At 43.2% G+C, this 16,444-nt stretch overlaps 1 protein-coding gene across 1 annotated transcript in view; it reads left to right on the top strand.

The window, feature by feature from the left end:
- The window catches only part of LOC143927602 (IgGFc-binding protein-like), a 41,575-nt gene that overhangs the window by 11,713 nt on the left and 13,418 nt on the right, over positions 1-16,444 (top strand). The window contains exons 3-4 of the mRNA XM_077451760.1: positions 8,543-8,716; positions 10,296-10,469. Of these exons, the coding sequence (XP_077307886.1) occupies positions 8,543-8,716; positions 10,296-10,469 (348 nt within the window). The remainder of the gene's footprint in view (positions 1-8,542; positions 8,717-10,295; positions 10,470-16,444) is intronic.

Genomic DNA, 16,444 nt, shown 5'->3' with positions numbered 1-16,444 from the left:
ATGCGGAACTGGTAGCGGAGGGCTGAGTTATTCCACTCCGTGTCAGCACTCCAGCGCCTGAACTCAGACACATAGTCCTCTACTGGCCTGCGACCTTGTTGGAGCACGTGCAAGGCTGCTTCTGCGGTAGCAGCAAGCTGGGGGTCTTCATACAGCCGAGACATTGCTTGAAAGAAAGCGTTTAAAGAGTCCAGAGAGGGGTCTTTTCGTTCTAGGAGACGATGTGCCCAGGCCTGAGGTTCGTCGGTTAGTAGAGAGATGACGAACCCCACTTTTGTTGCCTCGAGAGAAAAGGTCCGGGGTTGAAGAGCGAAAAAGAGCTCGCAGGAGTTCCGAAAGGCCCTGAACTTGTTCCGGTTGCCGGAGAAACGGTCTGGCGTAGGGACCCTTGGTTCTGGCGGCATCATTACCACTGAAGGTGGACCTGGAGGCCCAGGGACAGCTGGGGCTGCGGCAGACAGGGCTTGGACCCGTTCTTCCAAGCGGCCGTAGCCTTCTTGCAGGTTCTTCACGGCCTGGGTGAGGCCGGCTAGATGATGGCAAAGTTCATCCATTGGAGACGCTCCCTGCGAGGGCTCAGACATGGCTGTCCTGTACTGTCACGTACCTGGTTGGAGAGCCCAAATGTGCAGGGAGCGGCGCCTCGTAAGCCTCCGGCTCGAGAGCCCCTGGAGATGGAGACAGGGATTCAGGAGTCCGGAGGACACAAGTGCCAGGCCGGATAGCAGATAGCAGGCACAGCCGGAACAGGTAGTAGACTGGAACGGTAGGCACCACCAGCGCTGGGTGGGAACTGCTGGACAGCTGGCACAGGTGGACAGGCAGGAACCACAGAAGAAGTCAGTGCTGGACTTCAGGTAGACAGGCAGGCGTGGTCAGAGGCGAGCCGGGTCGGCAACTATCAGGCAGCAGAGGTACAGAGGCAGAAGGCAGAAGCGTGGTCAATCAGGCAAAGGGTCGGAGGCAGGCGGCAAACAGGCAAGGTCAAAGAACAGGCCGGGTACTGTATCAGGAACACACACACAGGAACAGGTAGCAGAAGTCTCAGGAACGCTGTAGACAGGACAGCACTGTGGAGCAGGAGCTGATCCCTTAAATAGGCTGTTGGGCGCCAAGAACGGTCGCACGGTACGTTTGCGTACCCCCGCGGGTAACCGTGCTCCCGTTCGTGACCCCGCGTACCCGCGTACGCCCGTTCGGCTTGTCGCGCACCCGCGTGCGCCCGCTCGTGTCAACGCGCACCCGCGTGCGCCTGTTGGGGACTACATGCACTCGCGTGCGTTCGTTTGCGCCAACCCGCGTCCGAGGGCACCGACGATCCCCTTGTACAGGAAACCTGCGGGTAAGTCTCCTTGGTACGATCGGGATAGTGGAACGACCGTGACAAGAGCTCTGTTCTGTGACAAAATGCATTTAGTAGGATCTGGCCTACTGGCGTCTCCATGGTGGTGCTTTACAAAGTAACATATTAATCGTAAAGAGACATGTAAAGCACCACCGCCTAGACATCGGCGGGCATAATGATGCCACTGGCCAGACTCCGGCCAAAGTGTTTCGTCAAAGAATAGTGCTCTCTTCTACTGACAAAGTGTCCATTCTTTGTGTTGTGTATTTGAGCACATCACCTCTTTTGAGAATAATGTTTTGATTCAATTTTTTTTCACATTTGAGGGGGCATGCACCCTTTATTTTTGCAGTCATATTGACTTGCTCTTTGTATTGAAATATATTGCTATTCACTTATACATTTGCCAATGATCCAGTAGTAATTTTATTGCTGGCCGGAGGCTTCACCTGACAGCTGAACTCCTTGGTTTACAGGTACATCTGTACGCCCCCTGCCTCTCATGCTGTGATTGGACACAGCACAAGTTCATCAGCAGACTCGCAGCCAATGATTTTGGCTTTGAACCTATTCATTGCTGTGTCCAATGACAGCACAGATCTGTGTGTGTTAGTAAACACACAAACAAATCTGGCTTTCTCCCTGATTTCATTTATAGGGTTGCCACCTTTCCTTCAAGCCAAACCCGAACACTTTAGCTGCACACGGCCATTTTTTTTTTAAGGATGAATGCGATGTAAAGGAGAACTCTGATGTAAGGGTGTTTCTTCTCACCAAAGCTCCCAGTTACTTTAGAGTTCCCAGGATTCCCCCTTAAATCAAGGTTTCCAAAGCCCCCCTTACAACAGAGTCCACTTGGCACCCCTTACATCTGAGTCCCCCTTACCTTAGTGTACTCACGGACATTGGATAGTGAGCCCGCTCACCCAAGGATGGAGGCTCAGACATCATAACCATACATTCACATTGTATGCTGAGCTTCAAATTTCTAGGTACAGAACACGGGGATTGAAGTGTTGGTGGGCATACAGAAGGGCAAGGTTGGGAGGAAGAGGAGCAGATTGAGCCATCTCTCCTCTCCTGTCCACGTATGGGGGTCGGGCCCATGCGCACAACTATGTACTTGGTGGTTGTGGTACGCAGTTACTTGGGGAACTGCAGTCCTTTCTGAATAATGTGTCCGGGTTTCAGGCGGCCTGAAACATAGACACATGATTCAAAACCAGGACTGTCCGTGTCAATCCTGGAGAGTTGGCAACCCTATTCATTTACCATTCAGAGTTTAAATCAGGGAAGAAAGCCAGACAGTCTGTGAGTAAACACAGCACACATAGGCTTGTTGTTAGGCACACAGTTTACCCCTTTGATTGCCCTTCTGATCACCCCTGTCACCCAGCCAGTGGCATTGGTACAGTATCAGTGTACAGTACTAATACTGATTATGGTCACTAGTGATGTCAGATTGTGTCAGTTAGCATCCTCCTCAGCCAGTGCAGTGCCAGTCCCTGATTGCCCACCACACTATCACAGTTACACTATAAGTTACTGATTACTGCCATTACTAGTATAGTGTCTGTCTGGGTCAGTATCCTGGTTGTGATGGATCTCGGACACCCCACCTGGGCACCTCTGTCAGACCTGTGTCTCCTATTTACCAAACGCACCCTCAGCCAGCAGACTCGCAATAACCAGCCTTTAACCCCCAGTCACGAGTCAAACCACACAGATGTTGAGGGTTAAACATGCAGAGCATTAGCTGTTTATTAAGTACAAAACATACACCTTTAAACACAGTTAGGGACACTCCCCTTAGCCTTGTCATAGAGGGGGTAGGGTACAATGGAAGAACCAATGGGAACTCGACACTTGTACATTCAAACAGAAACTACAGTTGAAATACATAGAGGGATTATGACAAGCAGGCAGCCCCTCCTTACACATCCCCGCTGGGATGTGCCTACACACCTTTTGCCTACGTGCCAAGACGTAACATACTTAAACACAATAACAAGAGGGGGAGGATGTGGAGAAGGCATGCAACTTATATAGGGACGGCATTACAGTACCACCATCTTTTATATGCCTTTATCATCTAAAAGATTGTTTGTGGAATAAACGTCTATATTTAGCCCAGCCAGGCCAATAGGTTTAGGAAGTCGGAAATGGCTCCACGAGGCCAGCCACAGATACCGCGTTCACCCGGCTCCAATGATCCGGCGGCCACGGGCACAAATTCCTGGAGGTGGCGTCTTCTCCTGGTTTGCGGGAGGCGGCAAATAACCCCCAAATCTCCCATTCTCTGCTGGGTCATAGTCTGTGTGTAGGAGACCAGCCCACATCCCCCTCCAAAACGCACAGTGACAGTGAGTTCTGTCACACTGGTCACAATCCAAACTATACTTGTTTGTTACTACAAGTTTTTGGAAAATGAAGAAAGAAAATGAAAATGTATTTTGTATTTTCTTTTTGAGTTTTTCTAAACCATGCGACAAAAAATGAGATCTGCAAAATACTCACCATGCCACTACCTTAGAGTGTCTACTATCCAAAAAGGGGTTATTTGAGGGATGTTTGCACTATCCTCGCATTTTGGGGCCTCCAAAACTAATAGGTAGTCAGGACATTAAATGCCTATGTTACGCCCTTTGAAAGCCTGAAGGTGCTCATTGGATTTTGGGCCCCAGTACGCAGCTAGGCTCCCAAAAAAGTCTCACACAAGCAGTATCCCCATACTCAGGAGAACTAACAGAATTTGATTTGGGGTGTAATGCCACATATACCCATTAAATGTGTGAGAAATATCTCAGTAAAGTAAAAAGTTTGTGTAAAAAATATTTATATATATTTTTTTTAATTTTCCAAAAACTTGTGGCAAAAAATAAGATTTTCCAAAGACTCAACATGACTCTCAGCAAATACCTTGGATGTATACTTTCCAACAAGGGGTAATTTGAGGATGTTTATACTTTCCTGGCATTTTATGGTCTCCAAAAATGTGATAAGTAGTCTGCAAATCCAATGCGTAATTAATGTCCCTTGAAAGCCTGAAGGTGCTCATTGGATTTTGGGCCCCTGCACATGGCTAGGTTGCCAAAAAGTCTCTCACGGGGTATCCCCATACTGAGGAGAAGTAGCAGAATGTGTTTTTGGTGTAATTCCACATATGTATTAAATATGGAGTAATTTTGCGCAATTAAAATCAAAAAAACGTAGTGAAACAAACGAAAATGTTCCACGTGACTACATAATTGTGTAGTACTATCTAATAAATAGATAATAAAATATCCAACTGATTGCATAAATAAAGTGTCACAGTGCAAAAATCAATACATAAAGTGACGTGGTGCTGATAAAGATCTGTCCATAGAGTGATACAAGCATAAAAGTGACAAAAATTATCTAAAGTGTGTCAACAGAATAAATCAATGAAATATCTAAAAGGTGGAAAAAAATGTATTGTCCTCTATGACAACAGATAATATAAATGCATAAAAATTAAAACGTCAGGTATTTAAAAAGTCCAAAAATATAGATAAGATGGATTAATAGTCTATGAAAAATAATAGCATCCTCCAAATCACATCGATGTATATCAAAAATATTACAGATAAATCGCTGAATATAATGATAGTGATTTATTGATGATATTATTCCATATACGCTCTTCCTCAATTACGGTCTCTCAGAACTATCACCTTATAGCTAAGCATTGTCTCACATCAAAATATGGTAGATGTTCTCCAAATACTTCTATAAAGGATCCTGTTGGATAGAGATATGCTGAAGATAATGCCCAGGGTGCCTCTCCCTTTCAAACTCCTTCACATATAAGTCCTGGATCACTCCGGCATTACCATAATATAAACAAAAGGAAGGAAGAGAGAAAAAGAAGCCCTTGCTGGTGCAGTATGTTTAAAAAGACTTAAAAGTATTTATTAAGTGCCTAAAAGTGGACTCTTAGCCCTTGTACACACGGTCAGAGATTCCGTCGGAATGTTTCCTATCGGAGCATTTTGTCGCATATTCCGACTGTGTGTGGTCTGCATCGGACTGTTTCCATCGGAATATCCGACGGACCAATTTTTCAGACTTGCCGGTAAAATTTTCAGACAAAATGCTCCGATCGGACATACTCCGATCATGTGTAGCCTACTCCGATCTCCGATCAAATTCCTAGACCAAAGCTATTGGCTATTAGCCTGAACGTAGTCCCGTCGTAATGAAATAACGTCATCACGTTATGTACAATCGGATTTTCCAACAACTTAGTCCGACCATGTGTATGCAACATCACTTCCGGACCTCTTCCAGAATTAATCCGTCTGAATTACTCCGACGGATTTGGTTGTCGAAATCTCCGACCGTGTGTACACGGGCTTACATTGTAACATAAAAAACTAGCAAAATAGAATGACTGTATATGGCGTTCTCAGCACCCTCTCACGTTTCTTCCTGGTACATGTCTGACTCCAGCCACTCCTTACGCGTTTACGACACGTCATGTGTCTTCAACTGGGGAACTGGATTGGTTGTAAAGCTCTGGTTTATATATCGTGAAAACTGTAAGTATCTGCGCGCCCATCTTTGTTGTGGTAATGTATTGTTTACATCATAACCATTTTATCGATGTCGATGTAATGTGAATGGTGGCCATTTTCTTGTGGATTAGGCAGGAAATAAATAGTGTCCTATATATATAGACGCGCCCATCTTTTTGGTGGATCCTGCTGTGTTTATGATGTATACTGATTTAGTGATGATTCATATGTAGTATGTATCTGTCATTCTTAAACAGTGGGCATCGAATTAACTAATAATGGTATGGTTTTAAATAACCCTTTCCATAAATATAATGCAGACAGGTGTAGTGTAACTCTAAAATACTGCAGTTGATAAAAGGTAAAATTTATGAAAATCACATACATGCTAGCGCCCAAATATGTCATAGCAACCAGTCACATGACAATAATGGGAAATAGAAGAAATCTGAAATTAAGTATGGAAATGGGCTAAATCAGTTGTACGTTATAGGTGAAACAAGAGAGCGCCCTAGAGAACTTACAATTAATAAATAATAGTTACGTAATATACAGTGCACATGACTGTCATATTAATAATCAAAAAATGTATATATATATGTACATATAGAACATAAGCCATCTATATACATATTACAACAGATGGACTATTATATTTAATAATAAAAAATAAAATGAAATAAACAAATAGAATTAAAAATAACTCATATATGTAAAAAAGGGGGCAACACATGTCTAATGGGAGAAACCCAAGGTGTAATCATGTAAATAATTGAAAGTGGTTAAAAATTACTTAAAAACAGTTGAGGTCGAACTCTACGTTCATACCTTCAGGTACAAGGGTCCTCATGGTGTATATCCATTTGGATTCTTTTTGGCTAATGGTTCTGACCTTATGGCTGCCCCTCCATGCCTTGTTATATTTTTCTATACCCCAAAATTTGAGTTGTGAGGGGTCTTTGTTATGTACCTGGGCAAAATGTCTGGATACATTGTGCTTGGGGAAGCCATTTTTGACATTTTGGACATGTTCCTGTAATCTTACTTTGAGGGTCCTTTTTGTCCTGCCTGCATATTGGAGATTGCAGCTACACTGTAATACATATACAACTCCTTCAGTATGGCATCCTATAAAATCTCTAATTTTAAAAGTCTGTATTAGCCGCTGTGAATTCTGTGCATTCTCTTTGAAATTGTTTAGAGTGTCGGCATGCATAACAGTTGCGGCAGGGATTAAACCTTTTACCCAAGAAAAAAGAATATGTGAGTTTAGGGGGTGGTTTTTGCGCAAAATAACTCCATATTTAATTTATTATTCATTGTGTTAATGTGAGCACCTTCGATTTTGCAACAATTTTATATATCACGTCACTTAATTTTCAGATAGACACCATTATTTATCACTCCTAGTAGCGTGAAAGACACATATATACATAATTCCACATATACAGTACCCATGACACGTGTGAGAAATATCTTGTTAAAGTGAAAAAAATAAAAAAATAAACATTTTTTTGTACTTTTGCAAAAACTTGTGGCAACAAAATAAAATCTTCTATGGACTCAACATGCCTCTCTTGGGGTGTATACTTTTGGACATTGCACGCAGTTACGGGGTGCTTGCAGAGTGGCCCCATTTACTTTAATTGTTTGCATTTAGCAGGTTCTATGCCTGCCAAAAGCACAGGGGATATCATTCCTGCCACGGCTTTAGCTATAGGGGGAGCAGTTGTAGGTTGTAAAAACACAGCTCAACTGCAGGCTTTTACCACCTCTTAACCTCAATGTGAACAAGCCTCAAATTTAGCAGTGACATCAATAATAAACTGTGCAGAGAGTAAAGCTGTGCAAGGGGCCAAGCAGGCCAAACCCACCACAGGCTGTCTTCAGAAAAACACAGGAGGGGGGCGGAGAAAAAAACAGTCCCCCTGCACAAGGAGAGAGAGCAGCAGTGACCGACCTTTTTACAGGAAGCTCTTGCACAGAAGTAATGTCTAACACTGGATTGATGCTCAGATCTGGCCGAAATATACAAAGCACACCAAGATTTAAGTATGAATACACACGACTCTTATAGCTAGACACAATTTGCAAATCTTGAAGTTCAGTTTTAAAGCCTCACTCAGGGATTAATGGTTTTGGGTTTTTCTCATCTCTGGGCGGGAGGAAGAGTTGGTGGCAACTTAAAGTGTGTGAGGGGTGGGACACTGACCTCTTGTAAAGTGACTAGTAGCAATCAAAAACTACCTCACCTTCCCTTGCTTTAGCTGGATGTTTAGCTGGACACTTGTCCTGATGGTGAAGAGATGTTTCAAACGAATGTTATGAATATAACAATTATGGGTGCTCAATTTATGTCAATTTATGTTAGTTTATTAAAGATTTTGGTGCAAAAAAATCAATTTTAACCCACTAAAGCAGTGGCTTTGCCCTTCCATTACACATTGTCTTGTTTGTTAATTAGGCAGAGTTCATATTTCTATATGTATCTGGGTTACAGTCAACTAAACCTATAGTTCTTAGCAGTTATGGTTCTTCTATACTATGAAAGGTCTGATGGTTAATATGGGATTACTCACATCTCTATTATATTTATAGAGAAGGGCTTCTGTATATTATTTTCCTTTGCTTGATAACTCTGTTATACTTCTTTCCACAGTGATTTATGCTGTAGGTGGAAACGCTAATGGTCAGCCCTGTGTCTTTCCATTTAAGTATAAGTCCAAGTCGTATTGGGGCTGTACCGGTGATGACAGCTCCGAAGGGCGTCTCTGGTGCTCTACAACAGGGGATTATAATAAGGATAAGAAGTGGGGATACTGTCCACAAAAATGTAAGTGTTGTGTTTGGTCTTGCTGATGATATGCTGTGGGTTTATAGAATCTCCATACTTATCTTTACATTAACAAGACAGTTGGGATGTATAGACCCCAGAAGATTACAGATATTATCTGTTGTACTGTTTAAAGAATAGTAAAAGCTGGTCAAGGGCACCTTCCCTCTTCTTTTCACATTCTCCTGGCTTGAGGCCCACCTCCACAAATAAAAGAATGCTCACACAAATAGCCTATTAGCAGTTTTACTGTGATTTAATAGATCAACTCCACATAGGCACTTTATCAATTCTACACTTCAGGCCAGCAATACAGTACAACTCTATAAATCTACAATGCTATAAACATGAAAGTCCAGCCATCTCTCCATCCCTCCACCATGAATCTGCCTACTGTACACCCTCATCCGGAGTCTGTGGTCTGCCTAGCACTGAAGGCAGGGCCGTCTTTAATATTGATTGGACCCTGGGCAAAACTTTTCTTGGGGCTCCCCCCCCATGCAGTTTAGCTCTCTACCTGCTCTGACACGTACAATAAATAGCAGGTAGACTCAAAATCATTTACTGAATCGGATCAGGCAGCTATTGCGATTGGTTGCCAGAGGTTACAGTGTATCATTACCACTCACTGACTGGTTGCTAGAGGTTACAGCACACATTATGGCTCACTGAGTAGTTGCTAGTGGTTACAGCACATGATTTCTGCTTGTTGATTGGTTGCTAGAGATTACTGTGGATATGACCTCAGGGGGGCATGACATACATATCAATGCTGCCGCTGTTTACATATGAATGCTTGTAATTGACATGTAAACACGGGGTCTGCAGGTGAGTCATCTGTACACAACAATAGGGCAGAGTTGGGTAGCCTTAGTTGCAGCACCTCACACTGAGATATTGGGACACAGCACAGGACTAAAACCTCAAGGGGCCAGGGAATTTAAACCAGGATAGTTGGCAAATATAAGGGCAGCTGCTTTGGGCCCCACAACAATGATAGGGCCCAGGGCAGCTCCCCCTTTTGCCCTGCCTTAAAACGGCCCTGACTAAGTGGACCTCTCTTTTCCAGGCTACAAACCTATATAGCATAATTCAGGGATATCTTGTTCCCATACTCCTGTCTGACTTGGATTCCACCCACTCTAGCTTATAAAGCAGTACACACTCCATCTACCAACTACATGCAGACGAGGCCTTGCTAAAAGAGGCATAACGCTCGCCTAACGTCTATGTCAATTTATGTTGCTTTTAAAAAGATGTTGGTCATAAAATATGTTGTTTTAACCCAACAAAGTTGTGGCTTTTGCTCTTCCAATTCAAATCTTTCTGTGTATTACTTGGACAGGGTTCACATTTCTATATGTAATTTGGTTATGGTCAACTAAGCCTATGAAGTAGTTTTCAGCAGTTATGGTTCCTCTGCACTATAAAAGGTCTAATGTATATTTTGTGATTCCTCACATTTTTACTCTTTTTACTCTTCCTTGATACATTTTTGTATTCATTATAGTTATATAAAATGTGTGTATGTATATTATTTTCCCTTGCTTGGTAAATGTATTATACTTTTTTTTGCCAGTGACCTATGCTGTAGGTGGAAACGCTAATGGTCAGCCCTGTGTCTTCCCATTCAAGTATAGTTCCAAGGTGTATTGGGGCTGTACTGGTGATGGAAGCTCTGGTGGACGTCTCTGGTGCTCTACAACAGCAGATTATAATAAGGATAAGACGTGGGGATACTATACACCTAATTGTAAGTATTGTGTTTGGTCTTGCTGATGATAAGCTCCATACTTATTTCTACATTAACAGATCAGTTGGGATATATAGGCACCAGAAGCTTACAGATATTATCTGTGGCTCTGTGTAAGGAATAGGTATATGTTTGCCAGCATTGGACCCTATAAAATATTACAGAACATAAAAATGTTTGCAAATTAAATTTCAAATTTCAAATTTTTCTATGAAAGTAGACATGTGAAGAATGGAAACATTTGTTTCATTTCATTTTGGATAGGTTTGTTAAGTTACTAATTTCGTTTTGGAACTTGTTTCGTTTAGTTTCATTTACTTCATGAATTTCCTTCTTGAATTCCAAATTTTTGGAACGATTCTAATTCGTATTTTCCTTTTATGCTTGGAAAAGGGTCTGGTATGGATTTTTCTTTCTGAATTCCTATTTGCTGGCAATCCTGTTTACATTCAGCAGGCAGCGGGCAGCTGACGAGTCATCGGTTGTTAACCACTTGCCGACCGCCTCACGCCGATGTACGTCATCAGAATGGCACGGGCAGGCATAAGCACGTACATGTACGTGCTTTGCCTCCCGCGGGTCGGGGGCCCGATCGGGCCCCCGCCCGGTGCCTGCGGCGGTCGGTTTTCGTTCGGGAGCGATCCCGGACGAGGGGACGGCCATTCATTCATGGCCACCCCCTCGCGATCGCTCCCGACGAATGGAAATCCCCGGTGACATCACTTCCTCTCCTGTAATGTAAACACAGGAGAGGAAGTGATGTATTCTCTCCTCCGTGTCGGTATTTTTCGTTCCGACACGGAGGAGAGCGGATCAGTGAGTTGCACCAACACATCCCACACACAGTAGAACATGCCAGGCACACTCACACCCCCCCTTTACCCCCCGATCACCCCCCCAATTACCCCTGCCCCCCAGTCACAGTGACACCAATGTCATTTTTTTTTTTTTTTTTTTTTTTTTTGCATTGGTGTCATTTGTGACTGTAATAACTGTTAGGGCAGTTAGGGTTAGCCCCCTTTAGTTCTAATGTACCCCCCTAACCCCCCCAATAAAGGTTTAACCCCGTGATCACCCCCCGTCGCCAGTGTCACTAAGGCTGGGTTCACATTGCAGCGGTTTATGAGAACGAATGTGATTCGCACCGCACTGCAGTGCAAATCACATCCGATCTCTGTGCGATTCGAGTTCAGCCATTCGCCGCACCCGCCGCACCCGCCACACCCGCCGCACCCGCCGCAAATTCGCACGGGACCCTTTTTTTGGCCCGCAGCAGAATCGGATCGCATGGGTGTTCACACCATGCGATCCGAGTTTGCAGATCGCACTGCGATATGCGAACTGATCTGGGGGTGTCAGTAACATTTCACTGACACTCCCAGCAGTTCGCATAGGGCAGTGTGAACTGCCGCCGGGAGGCATGCGATGCGGGAACCCGCCGCGGATTCGCGGCGTTTCCGCATCGCTCCAGTGTGAACCCAGCCTAATAAGCGATCATTTTTCTGATCGCCGTATTAGTGTCACAGGTGACGCTAGTTAGGCAGGTAGGTATTTAGGTTCGCCGCAGCTTTTTATAGCGCTAGGGACCCCCATATACTACCGCATAAAGCCCCCTGATTGCCCCCTAGTTAACCCTTTCACCAGTGATCACCATATAACTGTTACAGGTGACGCTGGTTGGTTAGTTATTTTTTTATAGTTTCAGGGCACCCGCCATTTATTACCTAATAAAGGTTTAACCCCCTGATCACCCGGCAGGTGTCATTTGTGACTAATAACTGTTAGGGCAGTTAGGGTTAGCCCCCTTTAGTTCTAAGGTACCCCCCTAACCCCCCCAATAAAGGTTTAACCCCGTGATCACCCCCCGTCGCCAGTGTCACTAAGGCTGGGTTCACATTGCAGCGGTTTATGAGAACGGATGTGATTCGCACCGCACTGCAGTGCAAATCACATCCGATCTCTGTGCGATTCGAGTTCAGCTATACAGATAGTATGGCTGAATTCGTGTCGCACCCGCCGCACCCGCCGCAAACTCGCACGGGACCCTTTTTTTGGTCCGCAGCAGAATCGGATCGCATGGGTGTTCACACCATGCGATCCAAGTTTGCAGATCGCACTGCGATATGCGAACTGATCTGGGGGTGTCATTAACATTTCACTGACACTCCCAGCAGTTCGCATAGGGCAGTGTGAACTGCCGCCGGGAGGCATGCGATGCGGGAACCCGCCGCGCATTCGTGGCGTTCCCGCATCGCTCCAGTGTGAACCCAGCCTAATAAGCGATCGTTTTTCTGATCGCTGTATTAGTGTCACAGGTGACGCTAGTTAGGCAGGTAGGTATTTAGGTTCGCCGCAGCTTTTTATAGCGCCAGGGACCCCCATATACTACCGCATAAAGCCCCCTGATTGCCCCCTAGTTAACCCTTTCACCAGTGATCACCATATAACTGTTACAGGTGACGCTGGTTGGTTAGTTATTTTTTTATAGTTTCAGGGCACCCGCCATTTATTACCTAGTCTCACTAGTGTACCCCTAAATTTAGGGGTGTCTACTTTCTAAAATGGGGTCATTTGGGGGGGGGGGTTTGTGCCATCTTGGCATTTTATGGCCTTCAAAACTGTAACGCCCTTAGAAAGCCTGAAGGCGGTGCTTGGTTTTTGGGGCCCCGTACGCGGCTAGGCTCCCAAAAAGTCCCACATATGTGGTATCCCCGTACTCAGGAGAAGCAGCAGAATTTATTTTGGGGTGTCATTTCACATATGCCCATGGCATGCGTGAGCAATATATCATTTAGTGACAACTTTGTGAAAAAAAAAAAAAGTTTGTAATTTTCCCGCAACTTGTGGCAAAATATAAAATATTCCATGGACTCAACATGCCTCTCAGCAAATAGCTTGGGGTGTCTACTTTCTAAAATGGGGTCATTTGTGGGGGTTTTGTGCCATCTTGGCATTTTATGGCCTTCAAAACTGTAATAGGTAGTGAGAAGTGAACTCAAAAAATTACGCCCTTAGAAAGCCTGAAGGCGGTGCTTGGTTTTCGGGGCCCCGTACGCGGCTAGGCTCCCAAAAAGTCCCACATATGTGGTATCCCCGTACTCAGGAGAAGCAGCAGAATTTATTTTGGGGTGTCATTTCACATATGCCCATGGCATGCATGAGCAATATATCATTTAGTGACAACTTTGTGAAAAAAAAAAAAAAAAAAAAAAAGTTTGTAATTTTCCCGCAACTTGTGGCAAAATATAAAATATTCCATGGACTCAACATGCCTCTCAGCAAATAGCTTGGGGTGTCTACTTTCTAAAATGGGGTCATTTGTGGGGGTTTTGTGCCATCTTGGCATTTTATGGCCTTCAAAACTGTAATAGGTAGTGAGGCGTGAAATCAAAAATTTACGCCCTTAGAAAGCCTGAAGGCGGTGCTTGGTTTTCGGGGCCCTGTACGCGGCTAGGCTCCCAAAAAGTCCCACATATGTGGTATCCCCGTACTCAGGAGAAGCAGCAGAATTTATTTTGGGGTGTCATTTCACATACGCCCATAGCATGTGTGAGCAATATATCATTTAGTGACAACTTTGTGTAAAAAAAAAAAAAAAATTTTTTTTTTGTCATTATTCAATCGCTTGAGGCAAAAAAATAAAATATTCAATGGGCTCAACATGCCTCTTATCAATTTCCTTAGGGGGTCTACTTTCCAAAATGGGGTCATTTGGGGGGGTTTTGTACTGCCCTGTCATTTTAGCACCTCAAGAAATGAGATAGACAGTCGTAAACTAAAAGCTGCGTAAATTCCAGAAAACGTACCTTAGTTTGTAGATGTGACAACTTTTGCGCAAACCAATAAATATACAATTATTGACTTTTTTTTTACCAAAGACATGTGGCTGAATACATTTTGGCCTAAATGTATGACTAAAATTGAGTTTATTGGATTTTTCTAATAACAAAAAGTAGAAAATATCATTTTTTTTCAAAATTTGCGGTCTTTTTACGTTTATATCGCAAAAAATAAAAATCGCAGAGGCAATCAAATACCATCAAAAGAAAGCTCTATTTGTGGGAAGAAAAGGACGCAAATTTTGTTTGGGTACAACATTGCATGACCGCGCAATTACCAGTTAAAGCAGCGCAGTGCCAAAGTGTAAAAAGACCTCTGGTCATTTACCAGCAAAATGGTCCGGTCTGAAAGTGGTTAAGGATGTTTTGTCGATTTCTCGGACCGCTCCTTAACAACCAGCTATTCTTCACACATTCGAATCAGTCCAAAAATTTGAGATTTGTTGGAAAATTCATAAAGGCAATGAAAGTAAACAGAATTAAACAAAACATAATGAATTCCCGAAATGAATAAACAAAATGGAATTAGTAACATAACGAATCTGTATGAAACAAAATTTATTTTTCCGTTCTGCATGTCTACTGTCATAGGAAAAAAAATAAAAAGTTAAATTTAGACATTTCTCTAGACATTTTTCTTGATTGAAATTGTTATTTTAAGGCATTTCTTTGAATCATTTCCAGTTATTAAAAACACAGAAAAGTGACTTTTTAAATGTTGTAACTAAGGTACTTTTTAAAGGATGATGTCGTTATAGGATGTGGTCTGTATTTGGGCAAGGTTCCCATCTGATCCTCATTGGAAGGAACTGTCTCCATTTTCAAACCAAAATCCATGTGTCCATGTGTCCATCTTTCCTCTTCTATTGTCCCTTTTCTTGTAGGGCTATTACAAATAACAAAATCACATCACATCACAGAATCACATACAAAATCACATACAAAATCCACTTTGTGTGCACCAAACGAAAAATAAAACCGATATTACCTTGTAAATGTGTCAGTGACATTATCGCCACCATACTGCGCAGAGAGCAAAGCTTTAGGAGGGACAGCAGGCCACACTCACTACAGGTTGCCTTGAAAAAGACTGCAGGAAGAGGTGGAGACAAGACCGGTCACCCTGCACAAGGAAGAGCAGCAATGACCGGTCTTTATTACTCGAGCACAGAGGTAATGTTTCAGACTGGATCACTGTACAAATCTGGAAGAAATACAAAAAGCACACCAACATTCAAGTAAGAATATAGAGTTGTGCTCATAAGTTTACATACCTTGGGAGAATGTATGATTTCTTGGTCATTTTTCAGTGAATATGAATGATAACACAAAAACATTGCTTTCACTCATGGTTTGTGTTTGGCTGAAGCCATGTATTATCAATCAGCTGTGTTTACTTTTTTAAAATCATAATGGCATCAGAAACTACCTCATATGTGATCTGTTTGCTTGTAATTAGTTTGTGTGTGTGTATAAAAGGTTGAGTTTCTGGACTCCTGACAGACCCTTGCATCTTTCATCCAGAGCTACACTGATGTTTCTGGATTCTGAGTCATGGGGAAAGCAAAAAAAGTGTCAGAGGATCTGTGGGAAAAGGTAGTTGAACTGTATAAAACAGGAAAGGGATATAAAAATATATCCAAGGAATTGAGAATACCAATCAGCAGTGTTCAAACTCTAATCAAGAAGTGGAAAACGAGGGGTTCTGTTGAAACCAAACCACAGTCAGGTAGACCAACTCAAATGTCAGCCACAACTGCCAGGAAAATTGTTTGGGGTGCAAAGAAAAACCCACAAATAACTTCAGGTGAAATACAGGACAAACATGTGGTGTGGCTGTTTCAAGATACACAATAAGGAGGCACTTGAAGAAAGATGGGCAGCATGGTCGAGTTGCTAGAAGAAAGTCATTACAATGCAAATGCCACAAAGTATCCAGCTTATAATATGCCAAACAGCACATAGACAAGCTTCAAACCTTCTGGCACAAAGTCATTTGAAGTGATGAGACCAAAATTTAGCTTTTTGGCCACAACCATAAAAGCTACATTTGGAGAGGAGTCAACAAGGCCTATGATGAAAGGTACAACATTCCTACTGTGAAACATGGAGGTGGACCGCTGATGTTTTGGGGAA

Source organism: Lithobates pipiens, unplaced genomic scaffold (assembly GCF_037356315.1).
Source record: "Lithobates pipiens isolate NorthernLeopardFrog02 unplaced genomic scaffold, aLitPip1_a1.2 Scaffold_23, whole genome shotgun sequence".
Lineage (NCBI taxonomy): Eukaryota > Metazoa > Chordata > Amphibia > Anura > Ranidae > Lithobates > Lithobates pipiens.
This window is presented reverse-complemented; position numbering and strand designations above follow the sequence as displayed.